The following is a 23,309-nucleotide window of genomic DNA, read 5'->3' as shown; positions in this document are numbered from 1 at the left end:
TTTGTCTCCATCCCAGTATCTGATGGTGCTACAAAGGAATGAGCAACATTTTCCTCCCTTATGAGAGGAAAAAGCTCCCATTGGACATGGCTACCCAGCAATTTGGGACCCCTACAAGAAAAATCTCAAGACAGCCATGGCTCAAATTTACACTAGGCTCCACCTAATTAAAGAGCTTCCAGTGTCTTCCAGAACAATGTTTACTGCAGTAGCCAAAACACTTATGTGGACCCAATTGGGAGCACTCTACAACTTTATGAAGTTTCACAGTAAGGCCTGAAAGGAAGCATTGGTGGGCTACAACATTTCACTTCCCAGTGTACGTAACCCCTCTATTGCTTCCTTCCCCTATCTGTCGGGACCCTTTTTGAAGAGTCTGTTGTCGCACAACTCATAGAATGAGCCTGACAACAGAATTGCACAAGATAGTAGTGTACCATTCTTGAAAGATAGTAGTATACCCCTTCTTGAAAGAAGGGGAATCTGGGAACAATATCCTTGATAGTTTCCTCATCCATAGCCTAAGAAAGTTTGGTGTGAATCAGAGCCATACAAGCCTACAGTAAGTACTAATGGACCCCTCCGACAACAGAAAAAAGGACAATAGCATCAGTACCATGGGGGTCTGCAGGGAGGGGGAAGGGGGGGAATTTGGCCCCCCCTTGGAATTTCTGGAAAATAAAAAAAATGCATGGAAAATACAAAGTGAATAAAAAATTACATGGAAAATGCAAAATGAATAAAATACCATGAACATTTCTCACCTGTTTATTCAGTTTTCTATTATTCCTCTTCAAGTTTCTATTATTACTAGTTTACTACTGTTGTTGGAACAGGAATTGGAGTCATCGGGATCTCTTCCAAACTTGACAATAACAATAAAAAAAGTGCCACCATTTTGCATCTAAGCACTTCAGGAAACAATTTTTTCTTTCTGTGGATGCCCATGATCAGCACCCCTTTCAAGGCAAACAAGACACTCCTACCAGGAAAGAAAATACAACTCCTGGTCTACATACTAAAAGTAAGGGAAGAGGTGGAGCCCCATGGGACTTGCATGGTTGGGGTTGTCTTCTACAGTATAACGAACCATAGAGAAAGATGGCTTTATTTGCCACCACCTTTCACCATCCCCAAAAAGCATTTCTCCGAATCATTAAACCGAATATAAATTTGCATACTGTATACACTGTACCTATTTTATGGGAGCTCAGGAATGAAGGATTTTAACTGGTGGGCTACCTAGATGACTGGCTTATCTGGGGAACTACCAGAGAAGAGTGCTGATGAAACCTGAAAGTGGTAGCTGACAGACACCAGTCAAAAAGTTTCTTAATAGGAACAAGTCCCACCTTGCATACAGCAGACTTTTTCTAAGGCTGGAACTTTGTTGGGCTATTCTTTATGGCCAGGTGTCTCTTCCTAAAGCACACAAACCAGAGTAAGGGAGGATTTAGTAAATTCCTTGCACAGCCCACCTTTTCCAGATGACAACTGGAACAAAGTCTGGGCTTGTTAACGTCTGGGTCCATGGTAGTTCTAACCCTGAGATTGTGACTGTAGGATTTAACAGAGTTTGGCTCTCACATGCTAGGAAAAGGTTTTGTGATTACCTTCATCTGAGATTGGGAAGATACTCTGTTTGTGGATCTGTAAGGGGTCTCTGGCAAACAGGCTAAGCAGACTCCGCCATTCATACGAGTAACAATACATAAGGATGCCTCCTAGACAGGTTGTAGAGGCCATTTGGAAGGATTGTCAGTGAGGGGGAAGATGGTCACCTTCTCAGAGAGAGTTTTACATCAGCTTCCTGGGAATATTGGCTGTCTTTCCATCTCAGAAACTGAAACCTCGAAAAAGGACTCATATTTTGTTGGTCCTAGACAATATAACTGCAATGTTTTATATCAAGAGGTTAGGCTTATGCTGAGATCCTCTCAATTCAGTAATTGCTACCATGCTTCCACAATCCAGAAGTGGACCAGTTTGCCACATGCTAAAATCATCAACTTCCAGTGTATGTATCTCTGAACCTGGATATTCAGGCAATAGCATGAGATGCATTCCTACAAGACTGGAACAACTGGAGGATGATATACCTTTTTCCTTCATTGTCCCAGATTTCGAAAGCTTTGAACAATCTACAGGCAGTCCATGGTTATCAGTGGCATTGGTTAGTGGCATTTTGGTTTTATGATGCTTGGTTAACACTGACGTTAAATCAGATTTTCGGCACCAGTAAGCGATTTTCAGCACCTGTAAGCAGTTTATTGGCATTGGTAGGCAGTTTATCAGCATAAGTAGGTGGTTTGTTGGCATCGATAAGTGATTTTCAGAGCAGGTATGTACAGGCAGTCCCCGGGTTACGACGGGGTTCTGTTCTTGAGATGCATTGTAAGCCGAAAATCGTCATAAGCCGGAACATCGTCAAAAATCTTAAGAAAATCTTACTTTTAATGCTTTGGATGCATTTAAAACTATGTAAACTGCATTCTTATTGCATTTTTCATCCAAAAAACCTTCAAATACTGATTATTTTGCATTTTTGGTGTCATATTTCTTCTGCCAGATCAGCGTTGTAGGCATCATAACCCTTGAACATGCGTCGTAACCTTGGAAATAATTTCTGATGAATATAATTGAAAAGCACCTTAACCCCAGAACGTCGTAAACCGAACCCACCGTAACCCGGGGACTGCCTGTAATTTATTAGCGTCGGTAAGTGGTTTATTGGTGCCCTAAACACCACTTATTACCATAATTACTGTGATGTTCTGGTTATCAACAATTTCTGTCGGGGCGCTCGGCCAGGAATGGAACCCCCGCAGTTAACCGGGGACTGCCTGTACTAACTTTCAACAGACCCACTTCCCTAGTAGCCTTGATTTAGCCAAAAAGTAAATGGTTCCAAATTTCTTCCACAACAGGCAAAAGAACAGATTTCACTGTCATCCATCCATTGTTCTATCCCAGACAGGAGGGGGGGAAAGCTGTTTATGCATCCTCTGGAATTTTAAATCTAGTCTACTGTGAAGATTATTTACCTAACATTACTAGGTACCTAGTGCAAAACTACAGATTTGATCTATCGAACATACCAATTCATATGGGAGAGCCCAGTTGATATTTGTTAAAACAGTTTAACATTTCAACCCCTTTTCAGGTCAAGCACCTTGCTATTTCAACAATCATGGCATAAAAGGCAGCATGGTAGAAACCATGCCTTATGGTTCTGGAATTGATTCTAATATAGAAATTATAATAATTCCGTTGAGTCTTTTATACTGCAAAGGACAGCTCCGGCAAGGTTTCCCATTGTACATTCCTCGTCCTTGAATAAGGTTCTTAGTCTCCTGTCATCCACTCAATTCATGGGCCCTATATAACTACAACTCATATGCTTGACTGTTTTGGCATCAGGAGCTTGGATTCATGTACTGGGCTCTCTTCGACAAGGAAGTCAGTATTTCATATAAAATATTATGCCTGGTTCAAGCACTTAAGGTTTACCTAAATGTCATGGCAAACATCACAGACAGTCCCAGTTTTCCTACAAATTAGTACAAACAAACCACTGTCTCTCTATGGATGAGAATTAATTTAGCGGCTCTCATTAATTTGGTAGACACCCCTCCTTTCCTAAGTTGCATGACTTTGGAAATAGTTTCCTTTGAAGAAGTCTTTAAGTGTACGGAATGGTTATTAGAGACAGTATTCCTGAACTGATGAAGGCACAATACTCCTGCAGCCAGATCCGACATAATTAGGTAAGTCATAGAGAACTAAAATAGATAATACATTTACTGTATAGGTTCTCATGCCTCCTGGTCTTTATGGCCAGACCTGAATAAATATCTGGAATAAAGAAACTGTTGATAACCTGTGACTTTATCTTGAATAACAAATTCCTGACACACTATTGCTATAAGAGTAGTAGTCTTACTGAGATATTGCTCAGGAAGGCGCAATAATAACATAGACCAAACAATTAGTTGAGCTACCTTCAAAACCACAAGAATAATACATATATTGGTTCATGTATTGTTTCCTGTTTGGTACTGCTAAAGGCTATGGGTATCTGGAATAAGGAAAATGGTTAATAACCTGTGAATACCAAGGACCAACAATTAATCAACGTTGTTGGGATTTTTTATCAAGAGCTAAGCCATTTCATCACCAGTCAATTTCTCATGTAAGCTCATTTAAGGACAAACAGCAGCTACACTACAAAAAAAAACAGGTTTTGATGTAGGAAAACCTATATTTGGTAACTGCTGTGAGTCCCCAAATACACCCACTTTCCCTGACGAAAAGGCATGGGACTGGGGTGAACATTATTCTTGCACAGAACCTGCATGTAATGAAGATGGATGATGCCAACTTACGTTGTCACAGTTGTGCAAGTAAGACATGATAAATTGTTGTATGACACGAAATAGACCCCTCCTGTCCTGAGTCCTTAATTTATATCACTATCCCAACAAGCACTATTCTGGCTGAGACCAACTATAAGAGAATTCCTCGTACTGTAATTGCCGGCATATAAGACACTTTTTTTACTTTTAAATGTATAAAAGAAAACTGCTCAGTGTCCAATCTGGCCATATTTTGGATGGGAGACCAAGTGCCGTAGGATGGGCTATGCTTTTCCTACAGCGAGCATAATGGGGGGTAGGCACAAAATTGTGCTAATAACAAAACATTGAAAAACAAGCCTAATTATCACAGTAAATTATTTACTAATAATAAAATATATTGAAAACAAGCCAAACTATCTGTCTGTTATCACAAACTTATGGAAAAGTGCTTATGATAAGTCGGCAGTAGCCTGTTAGTCATTTGAAATGAGTAAATAAAAACATAGCACTGCCTGGTTTTTATTTATGTTAAATTTCAAAGTCCATACTTTCTTTCAGTATGCTTTCACATCATTGTACTTCACATACAAAATCATACATTTTCCCTACAAAATCACATTAAAATATCTTTCAACGAATGTATGATGAAACATGTTTTTTCCTCGAAATATCCTTGTAAATTAAGGGTGCATCTTATGCAAGGGTGCATCTTTTACGCCAGCAAATACGGTAATTGGTTGGTTTGTCTTATGGAGCCCTGGGAGGATCATGAGAGTGTACATAACTCCTTTGAGGACGATTAGCGGCTACCAAAAATACGCTTTTCCTACATCACTAGACCGTATTATAGAACTCAAAACTGAAACAAAATTTAACATGATATTCAAAGGTAGAGATAATAGCATCAAGTTAATTACAATTCAATAAAATCTCAGCATTCAGTTTGCTCTTCAGTTGTTAACTGAACAACAATCTTCTTTCCAACTTCAAAGGACACAAATTCATTATTCAACTAGTTAACAAAACATAAAACCATATTTCCAATAATAACAGGAACAGATCTCTAATAATCTCTAATAAAAATACAGTGCACTGTACACTCATTTATTCTTTATTGATGCTACAGAACACTAAACTCTCACTGAACAGGTTTGAGTTTGTCTTTGAGTGATCTGATTAAAGTTGACTGCAGTATACTTAGAGAAAGCAAAAGATAAAAAATAAAAGGTCAAAGCAATGAGTTGAAGATAGAAAAGTGTGAAAACTAAAAAATAAATAGGATTGTTTAGTTTTAACCATCAACTGACCCATTCAGTTTTTTCTCTAACCAAATGAGTGGGGAGGTTAGGGGTGATAAATACGGTAATAGAAAAGGAAGAATTTAAAGAATAAATTTTATTATAAAAAATTACTATTCTTGAAAAGTATTTTACCTATGTATTATGATAGCTAATTTGCACATTGAAGAAAAGGTGCAAGGACAAAAACATTTAATTATAACCCCCAAGGATACAACCAAAGACTTTTCTTACCTAATTATTAGAATCCACCAGCTGGTACTGTTGCCAAAAGAGAACCAATTCATTAAACTGTAAAGACATCTCAAAAATGCTGGAGGCTCCTTGAAAGGGATACCATTCTCATTTTGATGAAAGTGGGACAAAAGGCCTTGTGCCTATGCCAGCAGAGCAAAGATAGTGAATGTATGAAGGCTTTTACCTATCTCAAAAGGCACCTTCATACTCCCAAAAACATTTTCTAAGTAAATAGAAAAGGCTAGAGTATTTCACCTTGTGAGGCTTACCTTCAGAAGTGCTAAGACCACATTCTTGAATTCAACAGAGAGGCCATGGAATTTTTTCCCATACATCAATCAGGTTTAGAACACTGCTTGAGGTCCCTAGCCTTTGCCTTTAGAGACCAAGCTGGACAAAGGAAGAAAACAAGTCATATCAAAACCATCAAATCTTTTAGGAAGACTGAGATGACGGGTTTAAATGGAGGGATACTTAAATATTCCAGCATTACATAAGTCTTAGCCCAGTGGTTTAAATGGAGATTAAGGAATCTAGTAATTAAAGAACAGAAGGCTTCCTTAATGTCCAGTTTAGCAGAAAGATCTAGATCAGAATGTCTCAATACAAATGCCAACATGAAGCAGTAACTCTTAATAGCACGAACAGACAAAACTTTAGTGTAGCATAAATGAGTAAAGTACTTCATAAGATTATTATAGAGGTATGGATGCAGGAAATCTTGGAAAAGCACCAGGCTCTAAAGACTGGAAATAATGCCGGATCTACTGCACTCCTTGGTAAAACCTCTTGTTTGCAAGAGACAATCAAGTGTCTTCACATGGTCAGCTGAAGAATGGAGAGGTTCTGGTGAAATCTCATGCATCCAAGGTGCATGATAAATGATAAACTCCCTCCTTAGAGGGTAGTATCTAGGGCAGCTATCAGCTGAAATTAAAAAATTTGGAACCAAACCATTCCCAGTGTATCAACCCTGGAGTCACCAAGGTTATGCATGAATCTGCAGTTAGCCGGCACTGTCAGAGTCCTTTGAAAAATAGCAAAAGAGGGAAAAGTATAAAGATCAAGATAAAAACTTGTCCAACAGCATGGGTCTACTACCCAAGCTTTTGGAACATGAACCAGCAGACAAAAGTAGAATCTTGTGACAAATAGATCTAGATGGGGAGTGCCTACAGCACCCATCGACCTGCAGACTTATGGATGTAGAGTACATTCCAAAGACAGAACTTGATCCTCCCTGTTCAGCTGATCAGCCTCAATGTTCATTTCCTGAAACAACTGAGGAAAATAGACACTGTTTCTTTCTCCAACATGAAAATGCGACTTGTTCAGGAACAAAACCAAGTTTGTGCCTCCTAATTGCTTAGGCAAGCCAAATCTTATCCTGTACTAGCTCTTTCAATATTAAAAGGATCTACACTGAATGCATCTCCAGATGATTTATGTGTAGCTCCCATTCCTCCACAGACCAAACTCCTGATATGTCTACTGGCGGCAACCACACCACAACTTTCAGTCAACACATCTGAATATCATTTGAGGTCTGAGCTCTTCAAATGAAGGGAGGCACCTGATAAACAACAAAGTCAATGACTCCACCATTTCAAGGACTTCTAATCTATTCTTCAAAAAGAACTAGATTTGTCTCATCCTTAAATTGGTTCCAGTTTATCTAGGGATGCAATTTGTTTCAGTAGAGAAAGCCATTTGGAATATATTTATTAATATCCCCAACAGACTTACTAATTTAGAAGACTGGCCTCAGGCCTCTCCTTGGCTGTCTGCTAAATTCAGAAAGTTGTTTTGAAAGAGGAGCAACAGGTGAGCTCACTTTCTCAACTTGTAAAACTTGGGGAAAAGCAAGAAGGGGAAATTAGCATCCAGCATGCCTACTAACTGCATCCAATCTTCCTTTTAATCAATACTAAAACCAAACTTGCCACTTCCAGAGTAAATAGACTCTGGCAAACAACAAAGGTTTGCTTTGAGGCATTCAGTCCTGGCCTCTATTCCCCCTCCCCCCCTCCGGAAGCATCGATACCCAACAACAGGCACCAGTAGATGCCACAAGACAACTTTGTAACAAATTCCACTGTCCCTTACGGAAGAAAATCTCACTGCAGGATCTGGAGCTTCTCCTTGTAATGTAGGTGTAACAGGTAAACTAATGATGAACTCGTTAGGGGAGCCTGGAAAAGGAAGGGAGTACTGTAAAACTCCTCATGGCACTCTGCACCAACATAAAATGAAGACTGTCAATGTGGTTAAGGGCACCTTAACACCTGTGAGTAACAAAGCAACTCCCTGGGCTCTACTTCTCCACCTCCTGCCCAATAGTGCCCAAATTCAAATCATTCTTCAGCAAAGAATGAACAGATACCACACAATGACATTGGTTCTGAGCAATAGAGACTAAAGAATTGAGAAATGCACATAACTCCTCTTAGCACTCAACCTTAGCATTGTAAATAAGTGCAAAGGCTCCCCTAGGGATTCACAACACATCCTATCCAAGCAGAGAACTTCATGTTATGACTCTCCCATATGAAAAAAGTGCAGGCTGATGCCAATGCAGAAGGGGTCTGAAATGCCAACAATGTGGCAGCTAGTGCCTGATGAGATAGCTGGCACCAATGCTGAAAGCATCCAAAGTACTGACAATGTGATGGCTGGTGCTAATACCCTGTTAATACCCAAGGAGACACTGGTGCTAATGCTGAAAGCATCTGAAGAGCTGACAATGTGATGGGTAACAACAAATAAATGAAGGTGCCTAAGTGGCACATGGCGCTAATGCCAAAAGTGTCTGAAAGTGCCATTGAAAAAAGGAAAAAAAATCTGGCTCAGAAGAAGCCAAACCTCTGTGCTAATGAAACAGTAGCAATCAAGAGGCACAGGTTCAAAACCTGTTCAGGGAAGGAAGCCATTGTTGACGGTGTAAAGGAGACTAAGCGCAGTGTGGCTCCAAAGGGGATAATGATCTAGAACAAGCAGACCATTACGCTCATATGCTCAATCCCTGATATGGAAATAAACACACAGAGTGAGTCTGGGACCAAAAGAGTGCTCTCAAGAAGCTATGTAAGCACCTCAGAAAATTGCTAGCACAGACCTAATCAGTCTCTGAAAAGCTAATTACAATAACCAAACTTCTTCGCATTAGAGTCCATTCAGGAGGCTCAGGTTCATCATAGGGAAATCCTGAGGAAGCAAGGGTGGTGGTAGCACAACCTGCTGCTCCCAGAGACGAAGGGAGTTTTCAACTCCTCAAAAAAAAAGATAACTTACTTTAAGCAAAAACATGCTCCATACCAGAGGAATGGTTAGCACTGTCTTGTGCCCTGGTGCCAAGGAACCATCTGTACAGGAAACAGAAGCTCTCTGCACATTCTCACTATCCTGTGCTGACACTAAGTTCACTGGAAGATAAAACCAAAACTGCTGAATGAGCCAACAACAAAAGGGGAAGAAATCCAGGTCTGGTCTGCTACTGAGATAGTAGCAATCAAAGACAAAGGATCCACTAGTCTGACATAATACATACACTGACAAAAAAGGGAAAGCAGCCTAAAGCATCCACCCAAATATGGTTCAAGAAAGTATCTAGAAAGCTCAAGAGGAACCCGAGGTGACAAAGATGGTCGAATGGGACAGAAAGCTCGACTCCTGAGGAGAACAGGAACTGCAGTGGTTGACTGCACCTTACGCACTGCCAATAGCAAATGCTAGACAGAACAAGGAGAATAATACATGCTGCTACATCTTACAGGCATCAAACACTGATGAGAACACCTAAGAAAGGAAGGAGAATGTGGGGAACAAATGCATTTAAATACCAAATCATGACTACTCTTACAAACCCCCTTCACATTGGACAAATGGCGTGAAGACAAACCAGCATGACCAGAATGCCAGGGAGACCAAGAAGAACGCAAATGCCTGGCGCCAGGTGAATATCCAAAGCCAGAGGAGTGTCAGTGCTGGGCACTTACTAGAGGAGAGTGCCTCTAAGGGAATACCAAATCCTCTTACAAAGGAGGACCACCGCACTATCCCACAGAGAAATTACTGGGAGTGTGTGGCCTCCAGCAAGGCCTGAGGGATACAGAATCAGATAACAAGAGAATGAGCTCATTATTACCTAGCATATCTATCTCCTGCCAACACGAACTTTGCTTGATTTTGCTACGTGCATCTTTTAGCAACCAAGCACCAACCTTTGACACACACCAGGTTTGCCAGAGGAAGATGACAACAGGCATAAATTGCTTCCACTCCCAGACATACCCTCCAATGGTGGAAGGAGCATCACAGAGTGTGGCTAAGACCACGGAGATGGTTGAAACATGTAGACTACACCAGCCCCAGAAGGAGTCCTACTAGCAGTACAAGGATACATAATACTCATATCCACGAGAATACCAAAACACCAGATAGTGATCAAGATTCCGTTGAAGTTACTGACCTTGATTTCTATACCCATCAAAGAGATACAAGCAAAATATAAAATAAAATATTTTTTATAAAATATTTTTGACAAATATCCTAATCAAGACTAACATGAATATTGGAATTCTACTCAACAACCTAGCTGAGTCAGAAAAATTAATTACTATTAGAAGAATTGAAAAGACCCTGTATAAGATTAATTCATTGAAAACTCCCATTATTTTCAACAAATTATTATTATTATTATTATTATTATTATTAGTTTTATATTATTATTATTATGATTATTATTGCTCTATCACAGTCCTCCAATTCGACTGGGTGGTATTTATAGTGTGGGTTCCGGGTTGCATCCTGCCTCCCCTTAGGAGTCCATCACTTTTCTTACTGTGTGTGCCGTTTCTAGGATCACACTCTTCTGCATGAGTCCTGGAGCTACTTCAGCCTCTAGTTTTTCTAGATTCCTTTTCAGAGATCTTGGGATCGTGCCTAGTGCTCCTATGATTATGGGTACGATTTCCACTGGCATATCCCATATCCTTCTTATTTCTATTTTCAGATCTTGATACTTATCCATTTTTTCCCTCTCTTTATTATTATTATTATTATTCTTAGTTATTATTATTATTATTATTATTACTTGATTATTATTATTATTATTATTATTCATTATTATATTATTATTATTCACCAGACCACTGAGTTCCAAGTACAGGCATCCCCGATTATTGGCAGACTTGGTTAATGGCAATCCGGTTTTATGGGGCTTGTCACCATAATATCAGAGATTTATGGTGCCATAACAGGCCAAGTTTTGGTTATCGGCACCATAAAAAGCTGTAATAGAGTTTGGTGCCATAAAATACCTAACAGAGGTGCTATTAACTGGTTATTGGCACCATTAACTGAAACTTGGTGCCATAAGTGCCATTTGGTTAATGGTGGTTTTTGCTTATCAACACGCCGTTGAGAACGGAACCCCTGCCAATAACCGGGGACTGCCTGTAATGCTCACATATGGCTGCCCATGGAGTACTGTGAGAATAAACTGACATGTGTTACCTATCAAATTTTCATGGCAAGTTCATTTGAACTTATTCTAAATAAAGTCTAACAAAGTTGTTGGGTGATATTCATTTATACTTCCAAATTCTTAGTCCATGCAGTGGCAAAAAGAAAACAATACTACAGTCTGTGTTTTTATGAAATCTACAAAAAATGATAGTTTGGAGTCCAAGAGTAGCATTTAAAAAATGGAAGTTTCCAAAAAAATAATGTTATCGGAAGACTTTACTTTAGAAACTATACCACACCTACACCTTGCCTACAATTTGAAAGAATTACCACACCTGTCCTTAGGACAGTCTGGAAGCCTAATTCTATCCAGTATAAAAGTGTTCCACAAGCTCAGTATTTGTGGCTGCATGTGAACACTCTGTGATCTTGTTTACCTTCACTTCTTGTGTTATCCATCTTGGATACTTAGAGAAATTGTATGTTTACATAAACACTCATGCCACCCTGGATTCATTACTAATAGTGTAAGAACAATCCTGTGAAAACAAACTGACTATAAAGGCCATTCAAACTACTATGCCTCCTTTGGATTCATTACTTGACATCAATGGTAATACAGATCACAAAGTCCAGTCCTACTGCATCATATACACATTACTTATATCTGCAGAAATGTTCAAGATGAGACAAATGATGGTCCATCCAACATGATCAGAAATGGTCATGTTCAAGGAAAGGATAGCATTGATAAAAATGGAGATTTATGCTCTCAGCTGTTGTAAAAAACACAAAATACTTTTACTATGTCGAAATGAATCAGACCTATATGGGAAGAAAATTAGTTTTGACTGAACAATTGTGAGAATTAAAATATAATGTTGGATGGTGTCTTGAAAAACAACTACCTCCAGCAATGACCAAATTCCATTTTTACATATGAAGGTTTCTTCATTACCTGCAGGCTCAGTTCAAAAACAAAATTCTTGTGGTCACAAAATTATCAGTTGGTAAAAGTATACAGTCTCCTAATTTATGTTCTTTTCCTAAAAATATAATCGCAATTCATGACGTAGGTTTCAATTGCTTGCCTTCTTTGGCAATTAATAATCCTTCTGAAATTATTAAACCTGATTTCTACATTTTCATAACTCCTCGGTATACAAAATACTATCTCAATCTATTATAGACAAATTAGTTGGCAAAAACATATGCTAGGAAGGAGCACTCATCGCACCTAAATTTTCTCTAACAGTATCCGTTAAAATTGCTGTATTATACCATTATTGTGGATAAAAGTCACATCTAGAGACAACTACTTATGAGGCCAGGTTTACATACATATTGGACAACACCTGCAGCATTTATGTATATGCAAATGAAACCTTTGGTAAAATAAAAAAAAAAATAAAATCAACACACATTCATAGTATCAACCAAAATTAAATAAAATCAAGTGAAACAGTCTCCATCCCCACAGGAGGGAAATTATGGTTGCCACTGGCCTCAAGAAAAGGCTACCATCATTTAAGAGAGATTTTCTCCCACTAAGGTCAATAGTAACCATTTATTTCCCTTCCTGTGGGATGGAGAAATTTTGCAGTTGATTTAATATGTTTTTGGTTGACAGGGATTTTTTTTATCTCATTTTGTTGTTGTTGATCCTAAAAAAATATTAACATATATACAAATGGTACAGGTATTCCACATGTACCTACTGATTTGGCCTGGTACATTAATTATTCAAACCAATGGTATAACAGCAATTTTAACTGCTAGAATCAGAGAAAAAGAGCTATGATGTTCATAGACCCAAAGAAATTTAGCTATGATGCTGATAGAACCTGAGAAACTTAACTATGACTTAAAACAGAGCTTATTCTAATAATGACTTTTGCTATGGAGAGAAATTAAGTAATACAGTATTGTCTTGATAATGTATACAGAACCAATAAGATTCAATAAATTTCATGTTCCTACCTTTTACGAAAAATACTGATAAAAACTTGTAATTTCAGATGAAAAACAGAAGGAATGCAGGTTTCATAATCACACAATATGAGGCACTATATGTTTCTCATATTCAATAAGCAAATCTAATCTATTTGAGATTATCTACTACATAAGACACTGATTACAAGATGTCAAACCAACCAAACCACCAAAAAATAATCAGACTCAATGACACCAACATAACAATCACTACTCAGAATAAAATTTTTAAAAATAAAGTCTAAGAGTGCAAAAATATGTTGAAATGCTATAGTGAAACAACAATAATTTCCTTTAAATAGTAAAATCTAGAACTATCTTACTTAGCCATTTCTACAGTTTCTAACTAATTATAACTGTTCTGAAGTGCGATCAGAACACATTTGAGCACGTGAATTCAAATGTAAGTGATTGCAGTGTCATGACAGAGAATTTTATAATAAATCGTAATCATTAGCAGTTGATTCAAACATACATGTACAGCACTATGATGTAACTGAAATTTATGGAAGAATCAAAAATACTTATGCAGAATCTTATCAGCCATGCAGTTTACTGTAAATTTTAAAACAAAGCTACAAATGAAATAAATAATCAAGAATGTTTTCATAAAAAAATTAGGGAACAACCCAGTAAGCCCATCCCTCAAAAATATATAACACCTCCCTTTATACTAATATTCTATACCCTAACCTAAATCAGTAAGACCTTCATTAAGTAGAGATCGTGAAGATGAAAAGTAGGGCCGCAAAGAAGGTTTTGGGGTGGATGTAATGGAGATAGTGTCGACTTCAGGGCCAGAGTCACTAAGATCCTCGAGCTCATCAAACAAGTCCTCAATCTCGGCTTCATCTACCTCTCCACCTGCAGTAAAAAACTGGATATCATATATTGAAGGCTAATGTTATCTAAAACAACAGTGTAATCAAATATAGAACCGTGTAAAATTCCTACTGTATGAATTCATATTATAAAAAATACAAAAGACAAAAATTATATTTTTATAATAAAATTAGATTTTGTATATATTTACCCAGTAATTATATAGCTAAGAGTTTCTACTTGACGGCAGCCTAAATACAAATTTTGTGGGTAGCGCTTTGATGGCTAAATACAGTACCATCCCGGTTATATGCATAATGTCCATCAGAAGGGAGGCGTGTTGGCTCTGATCATATAATTACTGGGTAAGTATATACAAAATCTAATTCTATAATAAAATTATAAATTTTGTATATGTGACTTACCCAGTAACTATATAGCTGATTCCACACTGAGGTGGGATCAAGGACATATTCTACTCCAAAGCATTAAATCATGTAATGAATTTGAAATACAAAAGTTGCTAGCATTGGAAAAGCAATGCTTATCATTCCTATCAGTTAAGAGAGCTAAGTAGATGAATACTGCCTCTGGTTGGTGCTTATCTTAACTCATGGTGGTGTGGCGGTAAAGCCAAGGGTCGCCTCCTACTTAAGGGGAACTTTGCAGCGAGGGGAATGCTCCTATGGCTTGCAAAGCATGATAGGTGCCCACCCTTGCCCTAGGTGTAGCACCAAAATAAAACAACCAAAAAACAATGACACCTAGACTGAAATAATGTCATGACCCATCCACCGAGAGTGGTGGGTGCTCCAGGTACACTGTACCCCCTGGCTCTCCAAACTCAGGACTTTACTGAAAACATGAAGAGATAATAGGAGAACATCTTATGCTTCCTTCTGCGATGTCATGCCAGTCACTAACAGGAAGCAGAGCTAACATTCACTCCAAATTGTGGTTAACAACTAGTAGTTGAACACTTGTATGAATTACAGAATATAAAAGACAAAAAACTACTGTATTTGTCTGAACAATCATTCTGAATCATCACAGTGGTCTATGGGTTAATAATTCCGATGAAGCAGAAGACTTAGACTTCTGTTGTACCGTGGGGTAAACAGAAAGACAATATGTACTGAATCTAATGAGACAAATCTGTCTGATAATTCTCACAATGGTAATTGAGGAACCCCAACAGGTATAAGTCTGTGATGGTCAGGCAGAGAGATTCGAGTCAGGTGTTAACTCTCGACAAAGGATAAACAATAATAGGACGAATAAGATCCAGTGAGAAGGCAGTACTCTACACCTCACTCGACTCCATAGGCTGAGTCTGGTAGTATATTTCTTATTGGAATGCGTTCATCTTATACAGCTATCGCATGCACGATACACTTGAGCAACTGCATGTTAATCGAAACACTAGGGAAAGCAACCCTCTTGTTCCATGATAATACTAAACCTGTTGCCAAACAATACCACTAGATGTCTCAAAGTCAAAACTGGAAACTTTTGGGGGGCACAAAAGGCTGTTCTAAGTATCAGGTTAGATACGACATACAAGAAGGTACTACGTATTTGTTTTGGCCAAACACTAGTGTGTGCCTATTACTCAGATGGTGCAACTGATAGCAGATGCCTGTCGCAAGGAGAATATACAAGTACATTTGTAGGCTACTGGTGATTGAATACCAGCCTAATTCTTCTTCACTTCGAACGAGAAAAAGAATAAGGGCTGAAAACAGATATCCTTTATTCTTTAATGAAGAGAGCAAACGATAATCTAAGGAGATAATAGGACACTGAAGACGGCTAGTCCATGCCGAACTGATTGTTCCTAAAATGGGAACACAGGAGAGAGAGAGATATCTCGAACTACTTAGTGATAGCCATCCTGAACAAATGAACGTATGTCTGGTGATATCCTAAGATAGAACCAGGAACATAGACTCTCGAATCTGAATTCTGGGGAGAAGACTCCACCGAGTTCCCATTATTCCTTCATCCATCCCGGTGGAAAACAGGAAGTAGGGGGAAAAAAAGAGAGGAGGATTACCGGTCTTGCCTGTTCTTGGAACTAGAAGGAGGGGGCAATAATGTGCACGATCATCAAGTTGCAGTGATGATAGCAAAGTACGGACTTAGGAAAACATATTTGCCTCATCGAAAAATGCATGGGCTCTCACAATCAAACAGTGCCTTCTCTTTCTACAACTGGCTAAATTGCAGGAACGTGAGAGTTTGAGTGGAGTTAAATGTGCCAGAAGATGGCGAGAACTTGTCACGTCTCATCACGCATCTGTCTTCTCCGTGATCAAAAACATCACGAAGAGGACTAAACAGAGAGCCTCCTGCATGACTCAAGTGATGTCCTAACCAAGTGGTAGGACAAAGGAGCAAACGAAAGATCCAGTAGTGTCGATGAAGATGAACAGGGAGACTGTGTCATCCAACAGCTATTGCCAAACTACCAACAGGTGGTGCCAGAGAAGGCTTAGAAAGCTCCGGATGAGCTGGAGCATGGAAGTGTAGCTCATCAGATGGTGCAGAGTGCCTGGATGGAGATTGGTGCTCGACAAAAAACACCAGATACAAGAGAGATCTGAGTGCTCAAACCTGGTGTCCATCCAAAATGCCAAAGCAGGATCAGATCTCTGATCCATTTCCTCTTCAACGGACTACAAGTCGGTACTTCCACCTTTAAGAGCATATATGAGAAGGCCGGCGAGACAACACACCTGGCGGCAAAAGCCTGGGAGAGGACTGGCTATCGGAAGCCAGAGGTCGCTTATATGATTGAACGCCTAGGCGCTAATACAGGACACTCAAAATTAAAACTTTTCCAGCAGTGTTCAGTCAAAACCCATAACACATCACGAGATAGCTTTTCAGTGGCTGTCTGCCGATACCTGGGAATAGCCACAGGTTCAACCAAGGGGGCATCCACTGGGGGAAATCCCATCAGACTCCCTTTGACTACCAGTATGTCTTCTCTCCAGTGCACAGGAGTGGAACAGTGACTTTAAGTCTAGAGATCCAAGGGGCCAGATGGTCACCTCCTCCATCCACATCTAGAATGCAACCTTTCCAATGGCTGTCTGTTGATACCTGGGACCGACAACAGGTTCGATTGGGGGAACGACTACCTGCATGCAATCCCCTAACCTCCATTGGACCTCCGGGATGTCTTCTTCCCGGTGAGGGGAGCAGGGCAGTGACCTTTGTCTAGGAGAATCAAGGGACAAGTAGTCACCTCCTCCACTACACAACACTTGACTGCATTGATAAATTCATGATAATCGAAATAAAATGCTAACAAAGGCATGGGAAGGAAGCGATAGAGCCAGGCATGGGAGCAAATGACTAAGATAGGAGGGTTAGTAGGAGAGAACTGGCATCAGCTTTGGAAGGCATGAGGCAAGAGTCAGTAGGCGAGAGGTGGACACTGAGTGTTGGAAAGGCATAGGCGCCCGAAACACTGGGCGTTTGACAGCCAATGTTGAACAAAACACTGGGTGCTAAGGAGTCACTGGCATCAGAAGCACTGGGTACTCAGCAGCCACTGGCGACCAAAGCACTCTGGGAGCTCGGTAGCCAGTGGTGCCCGAAAAACTAGGCACTCAGCAGCCACTGGCGCCCAAAACACTAGGCGCTAGGCAGCCACTGACGCCCAAAACACTGGGCGCCAGGAGTGGAACGCTCGGACAGACAAGAGGCAAGATGCCAACGTCTGGAAATCTGAGTTATTTATTACTTGATGCAAATAACCGATCCATAACTGATTATCTACCTTAAATGAAATTCTGGCATCTAGGCAAGAAGGAATGCTAACAATGTATGAATAACTTAGCGCTTCCTATATACATTCTTTGTACTTAAATACTAACTCAAAATGATGCTCGGACAGACTAGAGGCGAGATGCCGGTCTCTCTGATGATCTCAGTTACTTATGACTGTAAGAAAATAATCTATCAGTAATCGATTATTAACTACTTAATATGAAATTCTGGCATCTAGGGAAATGAAGACAAGCTAAAAATGTATAAATAACGTTATCATTTCCTTAAAATAACATAAATGCACATGTACATTTTTGTATAATGTAACAAAACAAATTCAACTTTAATATTGTAAATTCTTCTTTCTCTACAAGCTTGTCCCTATTTAGGGTCACTGTAATGTTTCTTCAATACGTTCTTCCATCTCCTTTGGTCCAGTGCATCCTCCTCGCTCAATCCCAACTCCCTCATATCTCTCCTAACGCAATCAATCCATCGCAATTTTGGTCTACCAAACCTTCTCCCACCTGGTAGTCCCATCTCCATCATCTTCCTTATCAGGTGGTCTTCCTCTCATCTCTTTATATGTCCATGCCATCTCAGTCTACTTTCCTTCACCTTGTTTGAAGCTGGTGCTATTTTGAGAGTGCCTCTAACATGTTTGTTCCTAAGTTTATCCTTTCTAGTAAGTCCACATAGCCATTGCAACATCCTCATCTCAGCCATGTCAATCCTGTTCTCATCTCTCTTCTTAAGTGCCCATGTTTCAGACTAGTACAACATTGCAGGGCTCACAACCTGGTGCTGGATCTTGCTCTTTAATTTTACCGGCATCCTACGATCACACAGCACCCCACTACATTTCCTCCAGCTACTCCATCCTGATTGTATACTTCCGGTCAACTCTTCATCTAGGTCTTCTGTATTCTGGATCACAAACCCCCAGATATTCAAAACACTCAACCTCTTCTAACTTATAAAAATCAATCTCATGATCTACTTTTCTTTCTTTCTGCTTCCTCAAATTCACAGCACATTCCAACAGTCTTGATTCTATTTATTCACAGACCCCTCTCCTCCAGACAGTTCCTCCATCCCTCTGCTTTAATATTTAGTTCTTCATCATCAGTTGCACACAAAAATCCATCATCTGCATACAGTATTGTCCACAGTATTTCACGTCTCAGATCTTCTGTGAGTACATTCAGCAACAGAGTGATTAAGAATGGGCTTAAGGCTGACCCTTGGTGAAGGCCTACCTGAACACTGAATCCCATGCAGTCTCCCACTTCACGTCGAACCGTTGTTGAACAATTTTCATTCATATCCCTGACCAGATTTACATATACTTCAGGTATTCCTCGTGCCCTTAAACTTCTCCAAATCTCTTCTCGTGGTGCACAGGCATATGCTTTTTTCCAGGTCAATAAATATCATATACAGGTTCTTTCTTCCTTCTCTATATTTCTCTGTTAGTTGTCGAACAGAAAATATTGCATCTGTTGTGCTCTTGCCTGGCATGAAATCTTGTTGAATATCTGAGATATGCACCGACCCTCGCAATCTTCCATGTTTGATTCTATCAAAAATTTTGAAGGCATGAGATAGTAATTTTATCCCTCTAATTGTAGTTTGAACACTCTCCCTTTCCTTTATATATGGGGATCAGAATACTCATCCTCCAGGCAGCTGGCATCCTTCCACCTGTCTTGACCCAAATACTTCCAAATCTCTACTGGTAACTCATCTGGTTCCATTGCATTTCCGTTCTTCAACCTTTTCAAGGCTCCCTCAACCTCCCCTCTTGTTGTCTCTTGAATTGGACCAGAAATGCTTTCCATTTCCTCTGTTGGTATTCTTTTATTTTCTTCATTCATTAACCTTTCAAAATAGCTTCTCCATCTTTCCTTTATTTCATCTTCACCTTTCAAAACAACGCCATTTCCACCCTTACTTGTTTTGACTGCTTTTACATCTTGGATTTTGCTCTGCTGAGATTCTAAATACTTTCTTCTCCCCTTCTCATGTTTCTAGTTCCTCATGAAATTTATCATGCTGCTCCCTCTTTCCTTCACTCACAGCATGCTTTGCAATCCTATTTGCAATTCTATACTCTTCCTCCCCTTCATTCTCATCTGATGTTTTCCAGATCTTCCATTTCTCTCTCTTGGTCTCAAGAATGTTTCCTATTTCTTCGCTTCAACACCAGGTCTCTTTTCCATTCTTTCTTTTACCAGATAATCTTCCACATATCTCTATTCTTAATGTCTTTCTAATATCTGCTATCACAAACCAGATATTAGCTAATTTCTAACTCTACCTACAAAAGCTTCTGTTTCTCTGTATCTTTCAATTTCCACCAGCAGATCTTTCTGATATCCTTTCTTCTTTTCCATGTCTTCTTTGCTTTAACTCTAATGTTTGTCAGTAATGTTCTATGTTGGCTTGTCACTTGCTCGTAAGGTAAGGTTTTACAGTTCTTGACTTCTGCCCCAAACTCTTTTCTTACTAATATATAATCTATTCGGGAGAAAAAATTACCACTTCTATATGTTATCAAGTGATTTTCTCATTTGATGAACATTGTGTTAACTATTTTCACTCCATATCACATAATCAAGAATACTCAGTCCCTCATCATTTTGCACTCCTAGCCCATGTCACCACCCATGGACCTCTTCAAATCCTCTATTAGTATCACCGACATGTCCATTAAAATCTCCCCCCACCAATAATCTTTCAGTAACCGGTAACTCTTGCAAGGCCCCATCCAATTCTAATACGTATTGTAAATTACTGTGCTTTTATTCTCTAATTAGTGATAAAGGAACCATCCAATTCTAATGTTGTAAATTACTGTCCTTTTAAAAATTCTCTAATTAGTGATAAAGGAATAAAATGAGTAATCACAATTATATAAAATATTATTTCATATACTCAGAAATGTATTAAAAAATAACACACTGGGTCGCTAGTTGACTTGAGTGGCATGAGCTCCAGTCCACCAAGTGAGTGAGAGGTTAAGACCGAACGTGAATGTTCACACCTGTATGACACCAAGAAAATAGCTCCGTATGCCAAGGTCATGCCAGTTCTCTCAGTAACATACCAAAGTACTGCCGAAGCAAAAACCCGGTAGGTAATTAATTCTTGTCTGATGGGAACATATCCGCCTATGGCCTCCCGCAGCCAAACAATAACACCATTCTCTCTTACTACATTTAAACCTCCACCTATGTCCCTGCAAAGGAAAGTGATGAGTATTGCAAACATGGAAAATAAAACAAAATTAGAATTGAAAACAATAAGTAAATAAAATCCCAAAAGCAACGTTCAAGAATTGCTTAAAAGGTAATCATTAACAGCAACTTACATATAGCTGAATCCCGGTAAGTAAATATATGCAAAAATTCTGGGATAAAAGAATGGATAACATTCTAAAATTACTTTAAGGTAATCATTTGCCCTCAGCTGAAGAACAGCCTATGTCCGGTGAACAATCTCAAGTGCAAAAGGATTGCTCTAAGCCTAAGTAAATAGTTACCTTAGAGTCTAAGGTAACTATTTACTGGTGCCTTGCTAATAGCTTATGGCCTGTAAACAAAATCTAAAACCGAAAGTTTGGTCTTAAGGAATGACATAACATCATGATTACCTTAAGGCAATTCTGAACCGACGACTTATACGTTGAACCCGGTAAGTAAAAAGATATAGTAATCAAAAGTATTTCATCTACTACTTGAATAGTGATCCATTCAAGAACTATTTATAAGGCCATTATTATTCCCAGAGACTGCAAGTGGATCCGGCTTGATGATAATCTGAAAAAAAATAAACAAAAGACAAGACTCATCCTGTTCGAAGGCTGTGAATGCGTTCCGGTGGTTGTGACACTACTGAAATCCAGTGATATAACCAGAGAAGAAGAAAAAGCTGCTGTGAGCACTCAATGTTTCTTCGAGCGTGGCAGAAAACAGAATGATGTGATTAGCTAAGTCGTTCCTAGTATTGCTGAAGGGGGACAGCACTGTATACCTAACCTGAGCAATCGAAGCGCTACCCACGAAATCTGAATTTAGGCTGCCGTCAAGTAGAAATCTTAGCTATATAATTACTGGGTAAGTCAGATATACAAAATAGCAAACCTGAGGTTGCAATAAGTACCACACACCAGATGTGGGTAATTTTTTCATAGCAGGGTTTAAGGATAACTATAACTTGGTCTAAAATTCAAATTACTGTAGTGTGGATTCATGTCTTCCCAGTGGGAACTACAGTTCTCACTTTTTACTGCACCCTATACAGTATTTGGATTTTTATTAAGATTTGTACAATCAAGTAACAAACACTTGCAACACTGTAGTGACAAATACAGAATTGAAGCAATATCCCACCAAAGTAAATATGTCAGGTCACATAATCACCAATGTACAAGAGTGTCAAGATAACCAAAAGATAACATGGCATAACTGAATAACTGATGAACACCCTGATGGACTTAAGTTGCATTTTCATTTAACACTGAACTTGACATTCTCAGTACAGCATAATCACATGAGTGAACTGCATGTGTTAAAATCATATAACCTGTTACATGGTTTTATAATTAAAATCTATCTAAGTCTTTTGGAATGGAAATGTAATGGAAACGAAGTAAACACAACTTTGTAAAATTGGCTTCCCTACCAGTTCGGGGATCCAATTCTTGGTCCTGGTCAAATGCTTGCAGGGCCTCAGGAACTTTGAATCTCTTGAGCAATGCAATGAACCTTTGCTTCAGGTTTCGTTGCTGAGAAAAAGAAAATTTCAGTGAGCCAACAAGTGCAGGATTTCAGAGAAAATAAATAAAATAAATGATCACAGATGTTTTAAATTTATTTTTACAGAAACCTACCCGGGCATTTGGAGGTAAACTTTTTGAGCGAACATTTGACCGAAGATGATGATGAGCTCTTCTAGAACCATCATCTAAGATTGGTTCAGAGTCACTGCCCTCATCTTGTGAACTGTAGTCCTCATCTTCATCACTATAGACTTCACCCAAATCCACAGGTCGATCTGGAGAGAATACCACAATATTAAAAGATGTAATAAAAACATGAGCATAAATTATTGTTTTATTACAAGTAGTATAAATTCTGAAAAAAAGCTGTAAAATAAAAAACTCAAAATTCTGATAACTTGGTTTTACTTAAAAAATACGTACATAGACATAACAATGTACGTATATCTAACTGCAAAAATTCAGATGCTGTATAAATTAAACAACAGCAAAAGTGTTTTTTTACTAATGTTCTCTTACTCTCAACAATAACTCCATTTTCTTATGAGGCCAACTGATTATTGTGGCATTATT

General features: G+C 39.0%; 1 protein-coding gene across 14 annotated transcripts in view; it reads right to left on the bottom strand.

Moving 5' to 3' along the window:
* The window catches only part of LOC135223632 (phosphofurin acidic cluster sorting protein 2-like), a 250,623-nt gene that overhangs the window by 99,237 nt on the left and 128,077 nt on the right, over nucleotides 1-23,309 (bottom strand). For 8 of the 14 annotated variants that reach the window (XM_064262247.1, XM_064262249.1, XM_064262252.1 and 5 more), the window contains 3 exons: nucleotides 22,848-23,011; nucleotides 22,640-22,742; nucleotides 14,045-14,215 (listed from right to left, as the gene is read on the bottom strand). In XM_064262247.1, coding sequence (XP_064118317.1) covers nucleotides 14,045-14,215; nucleotides 22,640-22,742; nucleotides 22,848-23,011 — 438 coding nt within the window. The remainder of the gene's footprint in view (nucleotides 1-14,044; nucleotides 14,216-22,639; nucleotides 22,743-22,847; nucleotides 23,012-23,309) is intronic. The other 6 variants (XM_064262250.1, XM_064262251.1, XM_064262254.1 and 3 more) reach the window with 1 other exon arrangement.

Source organism: Macrobrachium nipponense, chromosome 10 (assembly GCF_015104395.2).
Source record: "Macrobrachium nipponense isolate FS-2020 chromosome 10, ASM1510439v2, whole genome shotgun sequence".
In the NCBI taxonomy this organism is placed as follows: Eukaryota; Metazoa; Arthropoda; class Malacostraca; order Decapoda; family Palaemonidae; genus Macrobrachium; species Macrobrachium nipponense.
Note: the sequence above shows the minus strand (reverse complement) of the source record. Positions and strands in the feature narration are given on the sequence as shown.